Raw genomic sequence first — 22,962 nt, 5'->3', positions numbered from 1 at the left:
AGACCTGGGCCAGCATATGTGACATAGTGAGACTCTGACTCAAATAAAGCTATTTGCTCACAACTTTCGAGCGTTATTTAGCGAAAAGCTACATTCTTTTCTTCAACCAGGCGATTTGTTCAGACGTCCACCTCCCTTTGTTTGAACTGGACTGGGACTTTGGCTTCCAGTGCGGTCGCCGCTAGGGCGGCCTGGCTCCGCCCTTCGCCGGTTACCCCAGCTTCCTGACCCGAGGCCGCCGCCTTCCGCCCTCATGGCTCCGCTGCGCTTCTCGGCCAACGTTTCATGGCTGTTCCCGGAGTTCCCCGGGCTCCCCGAGCGGCTGCAGGCCGCGGGCCGTGCGGGCTTCGAGGCGGCCGAGGTGGCCTGGCCGTACGCCGAGCCGCCCCAGGCGCTGGCGAGTGCTGCACGGGCCGCGGGGCTAAGGCTGGTGCTCATCAACACGCCGCGGGGTGCGCACGGGGGCGGGGAGTGGCCGGGCTGCAAGGAGCAAAGCCCGTACTAACGCTGGTTCTCTCTGCAGGAGACCAAGACAAGGGGGAGATGGGGCTGGGGGCCGTCCCCGGGAGACAGGCGGCCTTCCGAGAGGGGCTGGAGCAGGCTGTGCTGTATGCCAAGGCTCTGGGCTGCCCCAGGTACCCTGCCCTGCTCTCCCTTAACCTCGGGGCCTGGTCGGGAGAAGCCCCGCGTCTGTGGGCTAGGGCCTTTGCAGACTGCTTTTTGTATTTCACGTGTGTCACCCTATATACCAGGCTTTCGGGCTCACCTCACACCAGGACCCCATGCTGGGTGCTGGGGTCTGATGAGGGAGCTTAACAAGGATGAGAAAGCTGGAGTCTGGGGGTGAGGATAGGGGGCAGCGTGGTTTGCAGATAGCGATGCAGGTAATGAAACTAGCAGGCCCACACATCCGCTTTATAGGGAGAGGTCCACTCTACCGGCAAGGAGGCTGTCCCTGCCAGAGGACAGTTGTGCCCAGTTCAGTTAATGAGACTGGAGGTGGTGAACACTAAGTTCCAAGGGCCTGAACGCCTGCAGGGCCTGTGAGAATTTGGATGTTGTTGAGATGAGGAGCCCCAAATGTCAAACCCCAGAGGTCAAGAGGTGCTGGGAAGCAAATGGTGGCAAGAGGCTCATTATCAGTCAACAGTAGGGACAGAAAGCATTTGGGAGGAGGCTACGATGTGAAGCAGGGTTAAGCAACAAGGACTGTCTAAAAGGGGCAAGAGTTAAAATCCTCTTTAAAAGGTAAGCCTCCGGGCTGAAGAGATGGCTCAGCAGTTAAGAGCACTTGTTCTCTTGCAGAGGACCTGGGCTGGGTTGCCAGTACCCACATGGCAGCTCACAATCAAGTGGCGGTGTAGCCAACACCTTCTGATCCCCAAGAGCACCAGGCACACACATGGTACACACAGATACATGCAAGCAAGACACTCGTACACAGATAACTTTTAAAAATGTGGAAAAAAAAAAAGTGAGAAGTGAGCCTTAGGCATGTTATGAGCTGCGCAGAACAATGAAAGACGAGGTTAAGACTCCAGGAGGGAACTAGAGATTGGCAGAGGCCCCATGGCCTGACTGGAAGAGGACGTGGGCTGACACGCAGCTGTGGAGGCTGTGGATGTCTGAAGACCTGGGTGATGGGGGAGGCTGGTACACTCGGAGAGCACCCAGAAGATACACAGGGACTTGAGGGCATGAGCCCTCCCCACAACCTTCTCTACAGGATCCACCTGATGGCTGGCCGAGTCCCCCCCGGGGCTGACCGCGCGGCAGTCAAGGCGGAGATGGAGACAGTGTTTCTGGAGAACCTGAGGCATGCGGCCGGGGTTTTGGCTCAGGTGAGAGAGTAAGGGGGTACACGGTAGGGACTGGGCACAGTGGGGGAGGTACAAAGCTGAGCAAGAGCACAGGTCAGAGGAACAGACGAGGTTACCAGTGATCCTTGACAGTCTCCAACATGGTTCTAGGAGAACCTCGTGGGACTGCTGGAGCCCATCAACACCCGAATTACGGACCCCCAGTACTTCCTGGATACACCCCAGCAGGGTAGGACTCTAGTCCTGTGCCACCCCCTATTCTTTAATTCACACGTTCCAAAGCCTCATGGCTTTCTTCCTGGCTTTCCCCCACAGCGGCAGCCATCTTGCAGAAGGTTGGGAGACCCAATCTTCAGTTGCAAATGGTGAGTGGAAGACATGTGCTTCCCCAGGCCCCATCTTCCAGTCTGGGGAGAGCTGTGGCAGACGCCTGAGGGTTTGACATCCTCTTCCCCAGGACGTGTTCCACTGGCAGATCATGGATGGGAATCTGACAGGAAATATCAGGAAGTTCCTGCCCATTGTTGGTGAGGGCTCCCCCTACCAAGCTCCCTCCTGGCCTGATGCTGTTTCTTATGATTGCTTCCTTTCTCATCCCTTGTCCCTCGTCATCTGTTCCCAGGGCATGTGCAGGTGGCACAGGTCCCAGACCGAGGGGAGCCAGGCAGCTCAGGAGAGCTGGACTTTTCTTACCTGTTCCAGCTGCTAGAAGATGAAGGTTACCAAGGATTTGTGGGCTGCGAGTATCGGCCTCAAGGTGAGGCTCCTGGTAGCTTGGGGAAGGGGTCATTGGAGGGATGGATGTTGGACGGGGGCTGTCCTTTCCTTATGGGTCGAGATGGCATTACCTCTCTTTCATTGCAGGAGACACGGTGGAGGGTCTGAGCTGGCTACGCTCATACTGGGACAGACGGGGCCACCCACGGAGCGGCCAGTAGGATTTGACAGGCACCTGCATGCTGCCCTGGGGCAGCAGGTGAGGGTCCTGAGGCTCCTCTGAATTAAAGACGCACTGGTCATTTTCATGTGTATATTATAGGGGCGGGAGACACACAGTGTCGAATGCTTCAATGTCTCTGGGTTAATTCCCTCCTACTGAGAAGGGACACATAGCTCAAGCTCAAATCCTCCAGTCGGTGCCAGGGTTGCTGTGTATACACAGAGCTTCTCGGCCCTCCTTATCTACAGACAAGGAACCAAAGGTCCAGTGGGGGTGGGAGGTAAACTCTGGTCACAGGTGCCTGAGAGGCAGGGCCAAGATTAGAGCCAGTGTCTTATCGCAAGAGTAATGTTCAACAGTGATGGCCAAGTGAGAGCAAAGACCAGAGGGCCAAGGATGCAGGTTGCACACAGTGACAAACTCTGAGTAAGGAGCTCTAAGAGGTGAGTGCTTGCCAGTTCACGTGAAGCTCCCTGGGGCCCCACCAGCTGGGCAGGAAGGAGGGTGGTCCCTGTTGCCAGACTATAGCAGCAGTGCCCCAGACACAGTCACATTCCTTGCTGTCACTGTGTCTGAGGACTCAGGGTTCATAAATGCTGGTCTGTCGTGCCTCAAATGGCACACTTATAGATCCACAGTTCAACCAATGAAGTCAGTAGTCCACTTTCTCAGAGGAGGCGGGTCCAGAGGGTGAAACAGGCTGTGTTGATGACAGATTCCAAGTGGTGATAGGTAGAGACCAGCTGGGCTGGGGGGCTCTCACTGTCCTGGGGCTGCACCGGGAAGGGTTCTCGGAAAACCACCGTCAGAGACTGTGGGTAACAAGACAGAGGCACAGTGGTGAGAGGCGCGTGGGGAGGACAGAGAGCTAGCTGCAGAAGGCGGGAGCCTACTCTTAGAGGGCTGACTCGAGTACTTGGGGTACAGCTTCCGTGACGTCCCTTGCCCTTTGTTCTTACCGTCTTTCCCAAGTGTGAATCCAGAAACACTAACACAAAACAGTCGGTGAACTTCTGATTCAGCACAACCTGAAGCAACACACAGAAAAGAAGAGGGGGCGAGGCTTGTCTCTCCAGTGGGTGTGAACCCTCTGCAGGGCTTCTTGCAGAGGCAGGAGGGTGAGGTTCCTTTTGTCACAGGCCTGAGCCTATCTGTGAGCCTGGGTCACTCAGGATGGTATTGCCACACTGGGCCTCAACCCTGCCTGTCAGAGCCCTGTCAGGATCTTCTAGAGGACATGGCAGGGAAGCCATCAGGGAAGGGCAGTTCTAGACACCCGGCACAACCCTCCAGCAGTTCCAGGTCTCCTGCTGCGTCTTGACGTCGGCTGTTCCTAGCGCTCAGCTCTAGGTGATTTTTCTTTGGGGCTTCTGTACCACCTACTAATGTGGCTGTGGCCTCTCTCTCTCTCTCTCTCTCTCTCTCTCTCTTCCCCCCCCCTCCGCCCTCTCTCCCCGTGTCCACACACCTCCTGGATGACAGATTCAACTTGCCCCAAGAACTCACCACCCTCCCTCTGTCCCACTCCAGCTTCAGCGCTCCCATCATTGGTGCCCCAGACGCCCTTCTGCCTGCCCCACTGCAGCCCTGGCTTCTCTGGATGACCTGTGGTATAGCAGAGCCAAATCTTGCTCCAGGCCCGCCCTCCTCCTCTCATTCGCGGTCTTCCTGACCACAGCCGCCATCTTCTCATCTCTTGGTTCCCATGCACACACTCGTCACTGTCACTTTCTCACTTCCTGTGCTTCACAGCTGTGCCTTCACACCAGCGTGCACACACCTTCTGGGATACTGCTGAGACGCATATCCCGAGATAGTGGTGGAGGGTGAGCACCTGTGTTTCAGTGGGCCGAGTGCCACACTTGGTGTCTGGGACCTCAAGCCAAGGCATGTCACTTGCCAGTGATTATGCACTCAGGCTCACTACCCACTGCTCAGAGGTTTTAAAGGTTATCAGTGTGGTCCAACTCCAGCAAGACAACAACACAAGGCAGAGCTTGTTTGCTAAGCCTGGGCTCCCTGAATGATCTGTAATGTCAGACGAGGTTTTCTGCAGCTTTTCTCTATAGAGTGAGGACAACAGGACTCACCAGGTACTGGGTTCCCATGTCCGGGCTCTGAAAATGGCGGCAGCTTTGGGGGAATCGACTCAGGAGAACCTTGATGAGGCTCTGGTACCAGGAGACCGTCATGGACAGGAAGCAGTCCTAGGGAGGGGTCACAGCCCTGAGCCTACCACTCCAGAGTCACCCAAGATTCCTTCCCTCCCACCGAGTCACCTATGGGATGCTGAAAGTGACGCTGGCCCTTGTGGAGACAGGTCTCTTACCAGCTGGGGGTCAATGTCCGCAATGGACTTGGCGTGGACTGCCTCCAGGAGCTCCTCCAGCTCTGCCAGGGCCAGGCGCCCCCCTAGTCTTAGCCGGTCAGGCCCTGCTGGCTCCAGCAAGAATAGGCGCTTCCAGAGGGTATCCCGCCGGCAATGCCCACCAGCCAACCTAACCAGCTGAGCCAGACGTGCCCGGGCCATACCCACTTCTGTGGCCAGTGGCGGGAACAGAGGAGCTGGCCCTGGGGTCAGCATAATCCCTGATGCCTCCCCAGGGCTACCAACCAAGCTCCCAGGAGCCTCTGGCTCAGGGGGAAGCCTGGATGGTTTCCGGAATCTGCGCATGTCAGCAGTGAGTCTTGGGAAGAGTTCTCGTTGGCTGGTGAGCACCACGAAGAACTGAAGCCTAGGGAAGGGAAGGGAAGGGAAGGGAAGGGAAGGGGCAGGAGAGTGGGAAAGCGTCACAGCCACAGACTTCTGGATAGGAGCAGACGGCAATCTGAGAAATGGGTACATTTGAAATAAGAGATCTGACCTCAGAACATGTCGCTCAGCTTCTCCTTGTTCCTCAAAGGGTGCAGCAGAGTGACAGACAAGCAGAGACACATCAAAGTCATCCTGATGGCGAAGTCCCTCAGAGTCCAGATAGGAGCCAGAGCTTCGTAGTTGGGGTGGGGAGATGTCAATTCCGAGGCTCTAATGAAACCAGTCCCAACCCTTGTACTCAAGAAAACATATCTTCCTACTCCAACTGTGGCCCCAACCTCAGCCCTACCAGATATGTGCTGAAAGCTGCCTCCTAGCTTTACCTGTGCCATGCTGACACCAGGGCATATTCGTTATGTTCTGGGCCACCGGGTCGGGCCATTCGCAGCGGCTTCATGTGGTAAGAGCTGGCATGGTCGGCCACATAGTTGTACAGCTGGTGGGCAGCAATGAGTGGGGTGGGGAGCTCCAATGTCCCTATGGGGCAAGTTACAGGAAAAAGAGACACTAAGTCTGGAATAAGCAAGCTGGGCAGGTGGGGGAGGAGGCCAGAGGATGGGAATACTAAGGTTTTGCTTCCTTGGGGAGCTCCCAAGGTCCTGTGGAATGTTGTTGAGATGGAATAAAATGCCCAGAAGAGAGGGCAGGGTAACTCCGGACACAGGGCCTTCATTCTGGAGTGAAACCAGCTGTGAAAAACTTAAAAAAGACAAGGCCGAAAGAATGGACATGGTACAAAGTAAATGAGCAATTCATGGTCTTACCAGGCCAGGCCTGACCATGTGGTTGCCCAATTTTAGCCTCACTGGCTTGCCCTTGGGCACTGACCTTGGTAAATGTGATTGCGGCCGAAGTGGGGCCCATCAGGGTGGTGGGCCAGGAAATGCTGCAGGAAGGTGGTGAGGTGGTAGCCATGGCGCAGCACCAGGTGGGCACCGAGCACATGCTGGTGCACGAGGCGCAGGTGGAAGTCATAGCTGAAGGAGTGCACGTGCATCAGATCACGGACCTTGTCACACTCCTCTGTGAAGAGCATGGACAGCTGGGAGCGACAGGAGGAGGAGCTGGGGTTAGGGTGTGGGAGCATACGCTGTCCAATCCATTCTTCCCTCCTGGGCAGACAGGAAGTCTGGCAGCGCTTCCTGTTGCTATGGACCCAGAACTCCCTCCGCCAGAACAGCTTCTACGGGGAACCTTCCCCTTAACACTCTGTGTTGTTCCTCCCTGGTTATATGGATCCGGGGCCACTCAGGTAACTAATTCAAGTCTGACACAGATTCAGCAATGCAGCAAAGGCTGACTGATGGTCTCCATGTATTTGCCAGTGACCATTCTAAATGTAGGGAAACAGACACAGACCCTTGCCTTCGAGAAGCTTACAGTTAGCTGGATGGGGACAATAGACAATATGTGGAATAAATAATTACAAAGCACTAGAAGATACAGAACATCAGGTGGAAATCAAGGAAAGCCAGATGTTCATCTATCAGAAAATCTTCACCTGCCTTTCCCAAGGACAGTATGCTCTCTCCTCTGCACTCCGTACCTACGAGCCCTTGGCCTGGAACGCTCATCTGCCTGACACCCGACACTACTGTTCACTAAAAAGTTTCCCCTGGGATACGCAGGGCCAGGCCAGGGTAGGCCTCCTCTGCCTCTGAGACTACCTGGCTGAATGAACTGATGGTAGACGGAAGAGAGAGAGGGAACGAGGCAGAGATAAGGCAAAGCCCTTTCTTCATGGACTGCTCCACCAACGGCATTAACAACAGGGTGTGTGCTGCTGGAATGGCAGACTTCATCTGGACACCCGTGGGAGCATTAGTTGATAGAAAAGCAAACAAACACTAGAAGGGGGCAGACTAGCTGTGTGGCCCTGGCAAACCAGTCTCTAGGTGTCAGCTTCCTGACCTACCTTGGAGATAAAGCACAGATCTCAGTCAGGGGCCGTGTGATGAGCCGAAATAGGTAAGGCTGAAATCAGTGTACGGAAACCTAGATTTCAACCAAGTCTGCCATTGATGAGTTGTGTATCCCAGAACAAAAGTACTTAATTTCTGTGACCTTCAGGCTCAGCACCTGCCTAGGATAAACTATTTCTTTTTTCTCATACATGGAGATAGTATTTAACAAACAATGGCATCCTAAAGCAATTTAGACACTTGCACAAGATCAGCTCTTCCCTCCTCATGGCCTGTGAATCCTAGCAGTTGGGAGGTGGAGAGAGGAGGCTAAGGAATACAGAGTCATCTTTGGCTACATAGTGAGCCCAGGACAGCTTGGGCTATACAAGACCCTTCTCAAAAAACCCAAACTCAGAAGCCTGAGCAGGGGTTAGAGATTAGAGAGAGCCTAGGCATCTCTGGAAATAGGGAACAGGCAGCCAGAGGCAATAGGAGGAAGACCTCCAACCCTCAGAAAAGTGTGAGTTGAGGGCCCACTAACCAAAGCTTCCATTTGAGCACTCTGGTCCAGGAAGGTTCCTGCACTGTGCTTTTCTAGGTTGTATTACCCTGTGACCTACTGTGACTACGTATCTATGCTCAATGTTCAAAGCAAAAGCAACCATCTGGGGTTTGGTGTGCATCATCCAGGCATGGGGTTCCCACAATAGAGAGGAGGCAGTCTTGACTGCACTGGGTCCCACTAGATCCTACTCTTAAAGGTACATGTGAACTTATGACAAGGTATGGGCCCTGTCATGACATTTTTGGCAACCTAAACAGTCAAACCAAGCAAGCCAGGGCTTCAGGTTGCTGACCTTGCTTGCTCCTGGACTAATTGCACACTCCTGACTGCTTCCCTCCAGGGTATCAAGGGCCTGCCTTGAGGCAGACTGATAGGACATAACAATGATCAAGTGCCAGTGTTGGTGACTACACTGGCAATGTCAACTGTCCCCAGTTTGCAGCAGACCAGGTCTTGCATGGCACTGACCTGATGTGTCACATTACATACATGTGCTGGCACAGGGCAGGACCATCTCTGTAGCCTTTGTGCTACAGTTGAATGAATGTAGCTTTGCATTTCCCAGGGTCAGACAGGAGAATGGTGCGGTCAGCACTACGTCCACTACAAGGGTCATGAAACCATAGGGCCCACCATACAATGGTGTGGCAATGAGTGTACCTGAGTTCTGTGTCCACTCCATATTACTCTGTCCCCATCACATACCTGAGAGTTGACAGCCTGTCCCATTGGAATTCGGGAACATTCCAGAGCAAACTGTTTGACACAGAAGTAACAGCCCTGAAGAGAGGGTGAGATGAGATGAGGGGGGGTATGAGAGGAAGGAGGAGCTCTCCCACTCAGTGCTCCCCATTCTCACCTGGAATGTCAGCTCCATGAGGATGATGCCCCCAGGCAGTGCCCGCTGCAGGTGGTAGGTAGTGGCTGGGGTGCCAGTGCTCTGAAGAAAGAAAAAGGGGACATGTGCTGAGGACTTACCAGCCTCGAGCCAACACAGCGGAGTCCTAGTCTAGGATCAGCCAATCAGTATAGGTTTAGTACTGGTAGTCTAGGATCAGCCAATCAGTACAGGCTTTAGTACTAGTAGTCTAGGATCAGCCAATCAGTACGGGCTTTAGTACTAGTAGTCTAGGAATCAGCCAATCAGTACAGGCTTTAGTACTGGTAGTCTAGGAATCAGCCAATCAGTATAGGTTTTAGTACTGGTAGTCTAGGAATCAGCCAATCAGTACAGGCTTTAGTACTGGTAGTCTAGGAATCAGCCAATCAGTACAGGTTTTAGTACTGGTAGTCTAGGAATCAGCCAATCAGTAGAGGCTTTAGTACTGATAGTCTAGGAATCAACCAATCAGTATAGGTTTTAGTGCTGGTAGTCTAGGAATCAGCCAGTCAGTACAGGCTTTAGTACTGGTAGTCTAGGATCAGCCAATCGGTAAGCTAATCAGTCATCAACTTTGGGTATGGATGGGAACATAACTTAGGCCATTGCTGACTTTACCATCATGTGACAATGAGTTACCTTAGGGCTCCCCTCAGTCTTGGCTTTAGGAAAGGAGAAGGAGCCGCGGCCCTCTGTTCCAAGGACAGCCATAGCCCGTAGCCGGCTGGTGCTGCAGAGAAGGAGGAGAGACAGGCTGAGTGAGGCAGGCCAGGGACTGAAAGTTCTGGCGCCAGGCCATCTCACATGGACCTGTGGAAGGAGTCAGGCTTGAGGAAGGATGACTTGCTCTGAGTGCCTCAGTAAGTATGGCTGGGGCTAGAGTCCACGTCCAGACTGCAGGGCAGCTGCTGCTGTCTGGCAAGTAAGCTACGGTCAGGGTGGGTGCAGGGCTGGGAGGAGACCAGGCATCTTTCTTCATTACCTGGGAGAGAGCTCTGCGGAGGGGAGAAGATGAGGCATGTCTGAAACCTTACTAGGAGAAACTGGATGGGTCCTCTAAGAGGGACAGGGCAGTTTTCTTTTAATTGGGGAATGGCAGCCCCACTGTTCTTGATCTTTTTTTAAAAAATTCATATGTTTTGTGTATGTGTGTGAGTACATGAAGAGGGCAACAGAGTCCCTAGAACTGGAGTTGTTGTAAGTTGTCTAATGTGGTACTGAGAACTGAACCTGGGCCTTGTGGAAGGCAGCAAAAACTCCTTACTACTGAGCCATCTCTCCAGTTCCTTCTCGTTCTTAACTCAGAGCCAAGGAGAATGAGAAGCAGGGAAGGACTCTGAAAAGTCTGAAGGAGATGGTGGGTCCCATCTGTGGCTTCAAGGAGCAGGAATGCCAACCCGTGTTGGTAGGTGGTAATGGAGTGCCAATGCTTGAAGAAAGGGAAGCGGGGGACAAGGTAGGGGCTTACCAGCCTTGAACCAGTGTGTGGAGGATTCCCTCAGGGTCAGTAACCTCAGTACCCAACTCAGAACACTGGCAATTCAGTCACTATCTACCATCTGCAGTGGGTGCTGCTCGGGGCATCTTTGCCATGGAAGTGCCTTTCTGGTAGAAATGTTCCGCTTAATCCTCAAGGAAGTACTATTAGACTGAGCCATCACTAAAAATGCTTGACTTTAAACATGTTCTAGAAACATTTTTTAAAAAATCAGTGTCAAGGCCAGGAGGTGGTAGTACACGCCTTTAATCCCAGCACTTTGGGGGCAGAGACTGGTGGATCTCTGTGAGTTTGAGGTCAGCCAGGATGGGCTCAAAAAAAAAAGCATAATTTTTTTTCCTCATTGGCCACCTGAGAACAAGACAGGTTACCTACAGATGTACTGAAGTCACTCATGTAAGTTCTATCAGGATCTTCACTCTTGCTGCGTCTGCTCAAACTGCATGGTCTGATCTGAAAATACCAGCTGAATTTGAGCTGTCAGTGTTTCTGTCAGCACTCAAGGACACCGGGGTTCATTAAGTTGGACTAAGTGCCCTTGAATAGATTATCAAGGTCTACACCATGAAAAGAGGTCATGCTAGTCTTTGTGTACACACACACACACACAATTAAAACCAAAAGTACAGGCTCTGAATCTGGCAAAAGACAAGAAAGGTTGTTACAGAATTGCTAGGCTTAGGGTTGATGCTATGTAGTGAATGAGAGACACTGGCTTCTTCCAGGACTCAGGCTGTTAGTACTAACCAGAGCTGAGCATGACTAAGAACAGGCCATAGTCAGGGGTACAAGTAGGACCAGTGCAGAGTGCCTTGGTGAAAATGGACCAAGGTGAAGAGGTGAACACGAAGACCAAGACAGGAATCAGTAAGACTCAGATTCAAAAGCTTAGGCGTGAATGTGAGAACTGCATGTATGGATATATGTAGACATGTAAAAGAATGAGGTATGGGTGGGCAAGCTTGGTGAGAACATGCAGTCTGTGCATGTATTTGTGAGTTTTACAAACTGCATGAGGTTTATAGGACATGCAGTAGCACATGAAACGTGTCTAAGGTCGTCATACATGTGTACCAGTGTGGTGAGCTAAGGTAAACATGTACTATGTCAAGGCAGGAGCCATATGAAGAAGGACCAGATTCACCTGCGGGTAGGTGATGGGGGCCGAAGCGGGACCAGCACAAAGCCGATGCTCTGTAGATACTGCACATATTGCTGCAGGAAGGCCAAGCTCAGCTCCTTCAGCCATGGCTCCTCTCGGGCTACTGGGGGAGGCACATCCAAGGATTCGCAGCTTGTGGGACCCTCTCGACTCCCAGATCCTGACTCAGGGCGATGTCGCCGCTGCAGGAATGGAAATTAAGGCTCTTATCTACTGACCACACTGTAGGGATGAGGTGCAGGTCACTGCTGGGCATGGGTCTCTGAGGAGAAAGCTAGGGCTCACCTGCCCCTCTGCAGGCGCAGAAGTGTCTGGGGGTCCATGCAGCCAGGCAGCTGGGTCAAAGAGCAGAGCTGTCGCACAGTAATGCACCAAGCGGGATGACTGCTTCAGGGTCTCCAGCTCCCCAGCCTGGGACACAGGGCAGTAGCAGTGGGACAGTGGCCAAGGAAGGGTCAGAGGTGTTGATGGAGAACGCAGAGGGGGCTACTCACACTAATGGGCATGCTGGCTGGCGCAGATCGCTGTTGCCATGTTACAAACAGGTTCTCCATCTTCATCTGGCGCTCCAGCTCTGAGGGTGGGAGGCATCAGTAGAAGCCCTGGCAGCCGACCTCTTCTCCCTTCCCGTCTCCACAGGATCCTTCCCCACAGCCTGGTCCACATTCCTCACCTTTTCGCTCTGTCATCTTGATTTCTAAGAACTGCTGCCCATGGTAGGTGACAGGGTCTGGAGGTCTGGGCACAGGACCAACCGTGGAGCTAGGGCGAGCAGCTGCGATGTCCCTCAGGGCTTCATCAAAGGGAAATGTATCCAGGGGAAGGGGACCTCCACCACGAGAAGACCCACTGAGCCGGCCCTGTTCGCGACTCAGTGGAGGGCTTGCGTTGCGGATGAGGGTCTCCACGTCCATGGTCGGCAGCAAGAATGGGTTTGGCTCCTGAGAGGGACGGAGGATCACATCCGGCTCAAGCCCTTTTGACCTTGAACCCTTCCTCCCACAACAGGGTTTCCTCTGGTACCACCTCCGTCCCCAGTCTGTCTCCCTTTCCCTGCTTCTTTTAACTGCTACTCAGCGGCCAGAACCAGCCGTGGGAGCTAGGCAGTAGGTACCTTTCCATCTCGCACAGGAAAATCCAACTGGCCACAGTGATGGAAGAGCCCGAGCTTCTGGCTGAGCAGACAGAAGATGAGATGGGCTCGTGCGTTCTGCCACTGCACGAGGCGGATCAGAGCTCGACCTAATGCCGCACCCAGGTCTGGAGCCCAGTTGTAAGTCAGCAGCTGTAGCTAGAGATAGGGGCCAGGATTAGTGAGGTTACAGAACTCCTCTTCCCTACCCCAGCCCTTGACCACACACTTACCTTCTTGTCTATGACCTCTAGCAGTAAAAGCCTTTGCCGGGGAGCACCTCGCCCTGGGCTTCCATCTCCTCCTGACTCGAAGCGCTGCACAGCTTTGGCAGCTACAGGGAGGGGAGGGGACGATGGGGGCTGAGGGCTGAGCCCTCCTCCTACCCTCCCCCTGCAGGGCCTCACTCCCACCCTCACCCTGCTGGGTTGGTCTCCTCCACTGTGCGAAGTTCCTTCCCAGAAGAAGCAGGTGCCGCTCCACTGCTGGGCGGGGGGCTGGGCCCAGCTGCCCTGGGGAACAAGGGCTGAAGGTATCCGGCTCGGAACCTCTGTTAAGAGGAAGGAATGGGTAAGAGGGAAACTATTCCTGGCCCCATTCTCTGGTCCAGCCTGTACTTCCTGAGGCCTTGTGCCCACCTCTCCTAGCCCAGTGCCTAATGGTTTGGCTCACTCCAGTTGCCAGCCTTTGGGGCTCTGGGGAAGGCCATTTCAATCCTACCAGGTCTCAAACTCACAAATGCTGCTCAAAGACACGGACACTGGTGTCTCCAGCCATTGAGATGGCTAGAGTGGTGAACTCTGACAGGATGGATGGGAGGAGGAACCGGGGCACCATGTGTGTGGAGCTCCTGGACACCGAGGCACACCCTGGAAGACAGACGTCACTGCTGGGCTGCGGGATGGAAAGCAGGCCAAGGACTGAGGAATGGGAGAGGGACCAGGGTCTCACCAATCTGAACCATAAATCCCATCCAACGCTGAATGACGCGAGCAAACACAGGGTGCAGAGTCCCCACCTCGCCCTCCTCTAGCTGTGTTGTCCGGCGTCTAAAGGCAGAGTAGGGGTTAGAATGCTACACTCATGGGGCACATGGGTACCAGTACCATTCAGGGACTTCACACCTGGACACACCCTGACACCACACCATACCACACACACACACACACACACACACACACACACACACCACACTGTACCATACACACCACACACATACCACACACCACATCACACCACACACACACCACACTGTACCATACACACCACACACATACCACACACCACATCACACCACACACACACCACACTGTACCACACACACCACACTGTACCACACACACTACAACAAACACCATACCACACTATACCACACACTCACCATACACCACACATACCATACCAACCACACCACACTATACCACACACTCACCATACACCACACATACCATACCAACCACACCACACACACCACACACCACAACATACCACACAATACCATACCACACCACACCACACCACACCACACCACACCACACACCACACCACACCACACCACACACATACCTTTGTCTCTGGGCTCCGGAATCTGGGCCTGGTGCCCGCTCAGATCCACCTGGGGTTCGAACGTTCTCCGTCTTATGACGTCTCCGACCCCGAGTATCTTCTGGCCGATCCAGGACAATATCATCAGTTGTTTTGGGGGAGCCCAAATCTCCACCTTCTGTTTTACTCTAGCAACAATGCAGGGAGAGAGGACCAGCCATTAGGAAGAAGAAAGGGGAGATGCGGGCACTGTGGAGCGGAAATGAGCCTAGAGGGGTTAGAGGACTGACGCTCAGTCCTGGGGTCAACAGTTAACTAAGGTCTGGGAGGGTTACTTAACTTTCCTGACTCATCTTCCTTGTGGGTAAAAGTGCTATTGCTTGGAGGGCTCCCATTTGAAACATAAAGGCAGTTGGTAAGCTGGGACTCTCCAGCAAGGGGAAACTCATACGTTTTGCAAACTCCTATCCAAAGGACAGAGCAGTTTTATCTCAAAAGACAAGTAAGTGACAGGGTTGTGGGGGAGATGGTTGGAGCAGCCAGGAGGCAGGCAGTTAGAAGCCAGCTTCACCATTTCCTTCCATTACCAGCATATCCCAGAAGCTTCGGCGGCCGGCTCTGCTGGGTGGAGTCACAGGCTCCCCGGACACAGCGGTAGAGGGAAAGGTGCTGGCACGGCAGGCAGGGCTCTTAGTTTCCAATGGCCCGCTCCTGAGACTTCCTGTGGGCACCAAACACTGCAGGCTCCCATCACTGACTCTCTTTATAGAAAAGCTCACCTCCAGCCTGGTAAAACTGACGGTGGGTAGCTGCACATGCTTGAGAGACGAGCTCCTGAGGGTATATTCCCCCTCAGGTGTGTGCTGGGGGCAGAGCAGCTGAGTGTATACACTTCTGCCACTGCCTCACCTTGAGAATGCACAGACAAGGTGATGGGCTTCTGTTTCTTTCTCTGAACCTCATGTCTGCACCCTTGTCCACCGCATGGTTCTGCTCTGATTTCTGACTTTCTCTGGATTCAGCATAGGAGTTGGGCTCTTGATCTGCATACCTGGAGGTATGTCTTCTGTACACAGTGAAGCTGGCAGCAGTCTCAGCTCCATGATGGCGTCAGCAAGGGCCTGGCGAGCTGCAGCCCGGAGCTTCTCCTCCAGCTGCACGATGCTAATGTTCCCCTTTTCCCACACATCCAGTCGAAGCCGTGGGGATCCATCCTGAGCTGGAGGGGGAAAGCTGGAGGTCACTTGTGGTGGATTCCACCCTGGCCCCACTCCTGCCTCACAGCACTGAGGGAACACTCCACCTCAGCAGGCTGTCTTACCTGAAGAACCGTCTAACATGTTTGGGCAGCGTATGACCTGAGTCAGATGCTCAAATTCTTCCTCTCGTAGGGGGTCTGGAGGCCCCGGAGAGGAGGGGGGCCACAATGCTAGTGAGATGGGGGCTCCTCCTTCCTCCACAAAGGCTAGAGTGATGCAGGCAACTCCTGTAGAGAAATCCGTAGGCAGGCTCAGATCTGGCGCAGGCACACAGCCCCTCCCAGGCCCCTCCTCAGCAGCAAGGCTCCTTGGCCTGAAGGTGTAAAAACCCTTGCTCACACCTGCCTGTAGTCAGAGGCCTAAGCCCAGCAATTTACCTTTGCCACCAGTGCCCTGTCCACCAGGTTTGTTATACAAGTAGATGTCCAAGTCGGGGAGGCCGCCCTGTGGTGGGAGTGGATGCTGGGGAGAGAACAGCCATGAGCGCTAAGTGGGGAAGAGGATACAGGCATGCACGGGAGCTCAGGGAGACATAGGCAGGCGGATGTACACAGGCCATGGGCAAAACCAGAGATGGAAGTATCTGTAGAAAAGTTACAGTCTGGTGTGCAGGGAACAGAGTACCGAAAGTGGACGGGTAGGGCAATCTCACCTGGAAGTGGTTCCGGCTATTGCTGTCTGTGTACTTGGGTGAGTGCAGGAAAGTGAGTAAGTTCTGACGGAGGTACCAGGCCAGGGCAGGAAGCCAGGGTCTGCAGGATGGGGGCAGGGCCAGATGCAGCACCTCTGAGGGGAGGCTCCCAGGAGGTTGGATGAACTGCGAAGAGACAGAGCTGAAGGCATGGATTCTTAACTACTCATCCCCGGCACACCCGTGGCTGGATCTACAAAGGATGTCAGAGAAGCAGCTGACCTCTACATCAGCTGGGGTCAGCTTGCAGTTCCGAACCAGCATGACTGTGATGACATCCAGTGTGGCCTCATCCAGACGCCGACGCAGAACCCTCACCAATTCATCTGTGATTTCAGGACCTTGACAGAGCCATGTTAGAAAGGTCGGGAGATATTGTTAGAGGATTCAGCCATCCTGAGTCCAGGCCTTAAGCCCCTGACCACAACAATGGGACTGGATATAACCATACATGGCAGCAAACAGAACCAGCAAAATTCTCGTTTTGTCAGCCTGCCCAACATGATTCTGGACACATACATTTTACCTAAGATCCTCAAAGTCCTTACCCAAAGAATGGTAATTTTAATACCATCAATCCCAGAGCTGCGTAAAACTACCCAAAGAGAAGTGTCCTAGCTAACTAGCTCTAACTGCCAACTCGACACAGCCTAGAGTCATTTGAGAATGAAGTCTCAGTTGGGGGACTGCCCAGGTCAGACTGGTTTGTGGGCATATCTGTGGGAGACTGTCGTGGTTAGTAATTACTGTAGGAGGACCCAGGACACTATGGGCAACACCATCCTCTGGACAGGGAGTCATGGAGGAAAAAAACAGATTGCTAGTTAAGCATGAGCCGGTAAATGAGCCGGCACCAGTGCTCTCCGTGGATTCAGCGTTAAGTTACTGTTGGGCTTCTGCTCTGATTTCCGCTGATGATGTGACCTGTAAGCTGACAAGAGCTCCTGAGTTGCTTTAGTTAGTGTTTTTTCACAGCAACAGAGTGAAACTAGGACAGTACGGAGGTTTTAGCCTGTGATCTGGTCCACATTACCTGTAGCCCCAACTGATCCCAATCCCATCATCTTCACCCAGTCCATCTCTGGTCTCATGCCAGTGGACCCAGCAGCTATCCTGCGACCGTCTGGCTCGTCCTCCTACACTATACCTCAGTTTGGGCTGTGTTGTCTCACCCGGCTCCTACTTGAGCCAAGCCCAGAGCATAGCAAGCACTGGAGAATAGAGCCCAGGGCAGACTAGATGGCAGCAAGAGAGAGATACTTCTCAGAATCCTTACCTGCCTGCCCTACGCCATGCACCAGCAGCTGGATATGCCTGTCTACTTGGCCCACAGGGCGAACAGCATCAGGACTGCGGCTGGAAGCCATGTCCAGGGGAGAACGAGGACCCTACAGGGACAACAACGGTCAGGGTCTGGCTCCAAAAAGCAAAGTGTGAGGGGTGCATGGGGGCAATAGATGGTGGAAAGACACATACCAAGGAATCCTCAGAGGAGATGGGTTCTTGGCTTCGGGACAAAGCTAGGGATGGGGGCAGAGAATCCCCTTCCCATGGTCGGTCACTGCAAGATGTCTCCAGAAGCCTAGAAGAGAAAGGCAAGGTGTCTGGGTATGTCTCCTCCTACGCCATCCCTGACTCAAGCTGTAACCTATGTTCTCAGGGTTCACGTACCGAAGATAGTACACGGCCTTTGTTGCTCGTTCTTGATAAACAAACATATTTTTCCGGTTCACTACAGAGAAGGCATTGAGCACAGAGCGCAGGGCCTGAATAGCTGGAATAATAACATGGGGTGAAGAAACTTCTTTCTCTAGATCTCCTACACTTCCCCCCCCCCCCCGCCCGCCCTCTCATGCCAATCACATACCCCGAGAAACCCCCATGCTGGGTCCCATCTTGAGGCGTGAATGGACTCGGATCACAGTTCCCCATACAACGTCACAGGAGAAATGGCCTGGGACAAATTGCATTGTGGCTGCTAGGTATCCTCGGGGAGCACAGCTCTCATCGGCAGCGTAATCTGCAGAGACGGGCAGTATGGGTGACAAACAGGATGCCCAGGCCTCAGCCTCCTTACCCTGGACTTCTTCCTCCTGATCCTTCACCCCTGACATTCTCCTAAGGAAAGGTGAACGTGGGGAGCAAGGAAGAGCCAGGCACACGCACATTCTGAGAAGGCCAGACTATGGTGCCGAGGCTTCTGGGACTGTCTTCAGGAGACTGGAAGGCGTTAAGGAGGGACATCAAGAAAGGCAATCCTAAAGGCGACGACAAATGATTCTGGCTTATGATAACACATGACAGTAGCCCCTGGCGTCACCAAAAGCTGCAGCAGTACCTCACTGAGAAACAAGCACGGGTGCTGTGCACATTAGCTGCAGAGTGGGGGTAGTCCTCCTGTGCTTTGAAGGAAAGACCCCAAAGGCACAGCTCAGTGCCCTGTTTGATCTTGTCATGTTTCCAGGTGAACGAGGAGCTTTCTTAAGGGTGAAGGAGCAGTTCGATTTCCCAGAAACACCACTGTCTGAGGACAGCAACATGCAGGCTATGCAGAAACTGGACATTCTGGCCTGCGGGCTTCAGAGAGTATGTGGACATTAAAACAAGGAAGATCTGTGCCTCGGTTCTGACTGGCCTTCCATCCAGGCTGCTGTGAGTCCTGGTGTGGCACTGCTTAGTTGTCTAGGCTCAGTCTCATGTGCAGAAAACTACCAGAAAAACCACAGCAGTCTGCTAATTATGGGATTTCTACGTCTATACAGGAAACATTCAGGATATGCTGAGAGAAATCCTTCTCTAACAATGGTAAAAAACGGTTGAGAATATTAAAGATGAGGCCTCTCAAACCAGAAGGAAAAATTGCAGAGGACATGATAGGGCTTCTCTTCTGTGGGCTGGCATGTGTGCTTATGGGGTGCAAGAAAAGGGAGCCCAACTGCTGAGGCTTTAATTACTATCCCCATTAGATTAGTGTGTTTCCTTCCCATGACCAGAAACCCCAGGAATCCTAAAGAAGCCCTATGTCTGCCTGTCAGGAGGGACAGCCAATCAGAAGACCAACTTTTTAAAAAGTGTCTCAGACTCCCCTCTCTGTCCCCTCCCTGCAGAACTGGCCGCCAACTTCTCACCCCATCACACTCCTCACCTGTCTATTCCCCTACTGGGTTAATATTGTGGAATATTAGTTTAAGATGTGTTACATTTGTTTATGTTGTGGAAAATTTGCTTAATGATGCAAAGATGTGTTGCATTCTTTTATGTTACATTTGTTTTACTCTGTGAAGCTGTGTTACTTGCCTGCCTAAAACACCTGATTGGTCTAATAAAGAGCTGAATGGCCAATAGCTAAGCCGGAGAAAGAAATAACCAGGGCTGGTGGGCAGAGAATAAATAGGAGAAATCTAGGGAAGGGGGAGTGTGAGAAAAGGAGGAGGATGCCAGAGGCCAGCCTCCTGGTCCCCCAGCCAGCCGCAGAGTAAGAAGGAAAGAAAGACATACAGACTAAAGAAAGGTTAAAAAGCCCAGAGGCAAAATATAGTTAAAGAGAAACAAGATGATTTAAGTTAGAAAAGCAGGCTAGAAACAAGTCAAGCTTAGGTCGGGCATTTATAAGTAAGAATAAGTCTCCATGTATTTACTTGGGAGCTGGGTGGTGGGCCCCCAGAGAGTAAGAGTAAAAAAAAAAAAAAAAACAAACAGCTACACGTTCAGATGAATATTTTGGGTATTAAGGCAAGAACAGGCAAAGGCGTGCCATTATGAAGCTGGGTCACAGTCTGGAGCTAACCATCTCTCTTATCTAATAGTCTTCAACATTCTTCAAGTACGGCTTTCTCCCTACTGAACCCAAGCAAGCTCAATTCTGTACCTCATTTGAAGGTCTTCCCTTGCCCCTACCTTCCTTCAGTCATATATCCATTTTCTCTGTCGACCTACTTGAAAGAGCAGTTGCTCTCTGCTCCAGCTATCCACCTTCACTCAGCCCTTTCATCTGCTTCTATCCCATCTCTCACTGAACTGCTTTCTTTAAAGTCAGTGACAACCTAGCAGCAATCAAATGCAGGGATCCCATCTTTTTAGCCTTGCTCCTCACATGAGGCACGGGTAAATGGACAGGCAGTGACACTGCTTTGTGAGGGAGGCTCCTGGCTGTGTCTGCACCAAACTGGGCAGGGGTGCCCGCATCACACCACCACTGGGCAGGGGTGCCCGCATCATACATCACTGGGCAGGGGTGCCCGCATCATACATCACTGGGCAGGGGTGCCCGCATCACACCACCACTGGGCAGGGGTGCCCGCATCACACCACCACTGGGCAGGGGTGCCCGCATCACACCACCACTGGGCAGGGGTGCCCGCATCATACATCACTGGGCAGGGGTGCCCGCATCAAACATCACTGGGCAGGGGTGCCCGCATCAAACATCACTGGGCAGGGGTGCCCACATCACACCATCACTGGGCAGGGATGCCTGCATCACACATCACTGGGCAGGGGTGCCCGCATCAAACATCACTGGGCAGGGGTGCCCACATCACACCACCACTGGGCAGGGGTGCCCGCATCATACATCACTGGGCAGGGGTGCCCGCATCATACATCACTGGGCAGGGGTGCCCGCATCACACCACCACTGGGCAGGGGTGCCCGCATCACACCACCACTGGGCAGGGGTGCCCGCATCATACATCACTGGGCAGGGGTGCCCGCATCACACCATCACGGGGCAGGGGTGCCCGCATCACACCACCACTGGGCAGGGGTGCCCGCATCACACCATCACTGGGCAGGGGTGCCCGCATCATACATCACTGGGCAGGGGTGCCCGCATCACACCATCACGGGGCAGGGGTGCCCGCATCATACATCACTGGGCAGGGGTGCCCGCATCATACCATCACTGGACAGGGGTGCCCGCATCACACCATCACTGGGCAGGGGTGCCCGCATCATACCATCACTGGGCAGGGGTGCCCGCATCATACCATCACTGGGCAGGGGTGCCCGCATCATACCATCACTGGGCAGGGGTGCCCGCATCATACCATCACTGGGCAGGGGTGCCCGCTGACGGGAATGGAAAGGCGTCTCGCTGCGCCAGAGATCTTCTTCACTCTCGGCCACCAGGAGGGAGTTACAAACGTGACTGTCATGAAGGTCCTGAAGGAGCAGTCGCTAGGAGAAGGAGCAAGGTGTCAGAAAACTGAAATACGTCCTACTAAGTGGGCGAGGAAAGGCCACAGAGAATGACCACTATTGCTGAGGTCCAAGGTCAAAAGGAACACCAGGAGCCCAGCCTGGACTACCTATAACACACTGTATCAAAAACAAAAGTCCATGGACGTACTGAGGACTAGGAGGCCGCCAAGGACAGTCTGCTTTAGTACTGAGTCAGCCTTGTGTGCCGCCACCTGGACAACAGCCTATGTTGGTAACTATGGAAAGGTTACTTCTAGGCATTGAGAAGTGAAAGCCAAGAACAGGTTTCTCATCAAGGAGACACAGAGCCCATCGTTTCAGACACTGTTCAGTCTACATGGAGAAAAAGGTGATATGGGGGTTTGGACTGGAGAGGAGCAGACATAGAGAACAACGGTCCATGGGGGTGGGGGCACAGGTAGCTTGGGGAGTCAGAAACACAATTTTGAATTTCTAAAAGTGAACAAATAATTAAAGAACCTCTCAATAAAGGGTTCCAGTAATGAGGGTGCCACCAATGAGGGTACCAGTAATGGACGGTACCAGTAGAGAATCTGGTCACCATCTTTCAGTTCTCAATTAAAACTGCTTTATCCAGGAAGTTTTCCCAGATATTCCAGGGTCAGAGCCCTGTCACGTGCTCTCCCAGCAGCCTCTGCTTTTCTCCACAGAATAATTCTCCACAGCTGACACTGAAATCATCCATGTATTTTAGTTGTTCAATGTCTACATGGCCTCTTCTACACAAGCACTATAGAGTCAGGGTCCCTGTGTCTGGTTCTCAGTGATTTCTTGATGCTAGCACAGCGGAAGGACAGGAAACATCTCAGGAGTCACCGGCACGAAAAGAGAACCTTCCAGCTTGTAGGGAATGAGGGAGTAACAGTTTTCTAGAACTTGGGGTACAAAGAAAAGGTCTCTGTCATTGTTAAGTCTGACACAGACCACCAGGTTCTAAAAGTTTGGTTCCTAGAAACTCCTCCCTCTTCTGCCCTGTCCCTGGCTGACTTACCTGGTTGACCTCTCTGCAGATCTCCCCAACACGCCTCACCAGGAGCTGCTGCAGGTGGCGACACTCAGTGCCAGGCCCGCCATCCTCCCGAATCAGACTCCTAGGCAGGGAGGATGGATATGACAGAGAACTGCAGTGGGAGGGAGGTTTAGGTGTCCCAAGTGGGAGGGAAGGTCATGGTGCTGGGCCAAAGGAAACCATAATAAAGGAGGTAAAAATGGACAAAGGAAGCAAGCTTCACTGGAAAGGGAAAACACGGACATCTCCAGCAGTTTTGAGACCTAAGCTCTATGCTTGCCTTGCCAACTCCTAATGGAGCTACACTGAGGCTCCCAGCATCCAGCACGCCCCTTATTTATTCTTAAAGCTTGGTTAAAATGTGGCCTTCTCTTATGCCACCTCTAAGAATAGATATTTAGACAGATGACTGTATTTAAGTGAGTCCTGGCTGTCACTTCCTGTGACCTGGGCAAGTATTTAATTCTCTGTACTGAGTTTCCTCACCCACACTGTTAGGGCAATACTACTGTAGATTAT

At 53.0% G+C, this 22,962-nt stretch overlaps 2 protein-coding genes across 5 annotated transcripts in view; one reads left to right on the top strand and one right to left on the bottom strand.

Moving 5' to 3' along the window:
- Nucleotides 1-199: 199 nt before the first annotated feature.
- Hyi (hydroxypyruvate isomerase (putative)) lies at nt 200-2,841 on the top strand. The gene is made up of 8 exons (XM_038335577.2): nt 200-452; nt 524-635; nt 1,727-1,841; nt 1,971-2,049; nt 2,136-2,185; nt 2,278-2,347; nt 2,443-2,577; nt 2,685-2,841. Exons 1-8 carry the CDS (start codon nt 254-256, stop codon nt 2,756-2,758), a joined length of 834 nt encoding a protein of 277 aa, XP_038191505.1. The 5' UTR covers nt 200-253; the 3' UTR covers nt 2,759-2,841.
- Szt2 (SZT2 subunit of KICSTOR complex) overlaps nt 2,837-22,962 on the bottom strand; it is a 46,776-nt gene continuing 26,650 nt past the window's right edge. For all 4 annotated transcript variants that reach the window (XM_038335572.2, XM_038335573.2, XM_038335576.2 and 1 more), the window contains 32 exons: nt 22,426-22,525; nt 21,260-21,389; nt 18,079-18,231; nt 17,883-17,985; nt 17,688-17,793; nt 17,488-17,599; nt 16,434-16,552; nt 16,173-16,337; nt 15,898-15,982; nt 15,583-15,747; nt 15,313-15,480; nt 14,849-14,982; nt 14,283-14,449; nt 13,668-13,765; nt 13,453-13,585; nt 13,136-13,266; nt 12,950-13,050; nt 12,699-12,875; nt 12,258-12,525; nt 12,079-12,158; nt 11,870-11,995; nt 11,567-11,766; nt 9,564-9,654; nt 8,904-8,984; nt 8,750-8,824; nt 6,404-6,617; nt 5,899-6,052; nt 5,625-5,747; nt 5,090-5,495; nt 4,851-4,967; nt 3,720-3,788; nt 2,837-3,572 (listed from right to left, as the gene is read on the bottom strand). In XM_038335572.2, coding sequence (XP_038191500.1) covers nt 3,429-3,572; nt 3,720-3,788; nt 4,851-4,967; nt 5,090-5,495; nt 5,625-5,747; nt 5,899-6,052; nt 6,404-6,617; nt 8,750-8,824; nt 8,904-8,984; nt 9,564-9,654; nt 11,567-11,766; nt 11,870-11,995; nt 12,079-12,158; nt 12,258-12,525; nt 12,699-12,875; nt 12,950-13,050; nt 13,136-13,266; nt 13,453-13,585; nt 13,668-13,765; nt 14,283-14,449; nt 14,849-14,982; nt 15,313-15,480; nt 15,583-15,747; nt 15,898-15,982; nt 16,173-16,337; nt 16,434-16,552; nt 17,488-17,599; nt 17,688-17,793; nt 17,883-17,985; nt 18,079-18,231; nt 21,260-21,389; nt 22,426-22,525 — 4,495 coding nt within the window. In that variant the 3' untranslated portion in view covers nt 2,837-3,428. The remainder of the gene's footprint in view (nt 3,573-3,719; nt 3,789-4,850; nt 4,968-5,089; nt 5,496-5,624; nt 5,748-5,898; nt 6,053-6,403; nt 6,618-8,749; nt 8,825-8,903; nt 8,985-9,563; nt 9,655-11,566; nt 11,767-11,869; nt 11,996-12,078; nt 12,159-12,257; nt 12,526-12,698; nt 12,876-12,949; nt 13,051-13,135; nt 13,267-13,452; nt 13,586-13,667; nt 13,766-14,282; nt 14,450-14,848; nt 14,983-15,312; nt 15,481-15,582; nt 15,748-15,897; nt 15,983-16,172; nt 16,338-16,433; nt 16,553-17,487; nt 17,600-17,687; nt 17,794-17,882; nt 17,986-18,078; nt 18,232-21,259; nt 21,390-22,425; nt 22,526-22,962) is intronic.

Source organism: Arvicola amphibius, chromosome 6 (genome assembly GCF_903992535.2).
Source record: "Arvicola amphibius chromosome 6, mArvAmp1.2, whole genome shotgun sequence".
Classification (NCBI taxonomy): Eukaryota; Metazoa; Chordata; class Mammalia; order Rodentia; family Cricetidae; genus Arvicola; species Arvicola amphibius.
This window is presented reverse-complemented; position numbering and strand designations above follow the sequence as displayed.

Excerpts from the sequence above, each read along its gene's own strand:
- Hyi (XM_038335577.2), top strand. The coding sequence starts at position 254 with ATGGCTCCGCTGCGCTTCTCGGCCAACGTTTCATGGCTGTTCCCGGAG. Across the intron at positions 453-523 it reads GCTCATCAACACGCCGCGGG|GAGACCAAGACAAGGGGGAG; the intron begins GTGCGCACGGGG and ends TTCTCTCTGCAG. Across the intron at positions 2,578-2,684 it reads CTGCGAGTATCGGCCTCAAG|GAGACACGGTGGAGGGTCTG; the intron begins GTGAGGCTCCTG and ends CTTTCATTGCAG.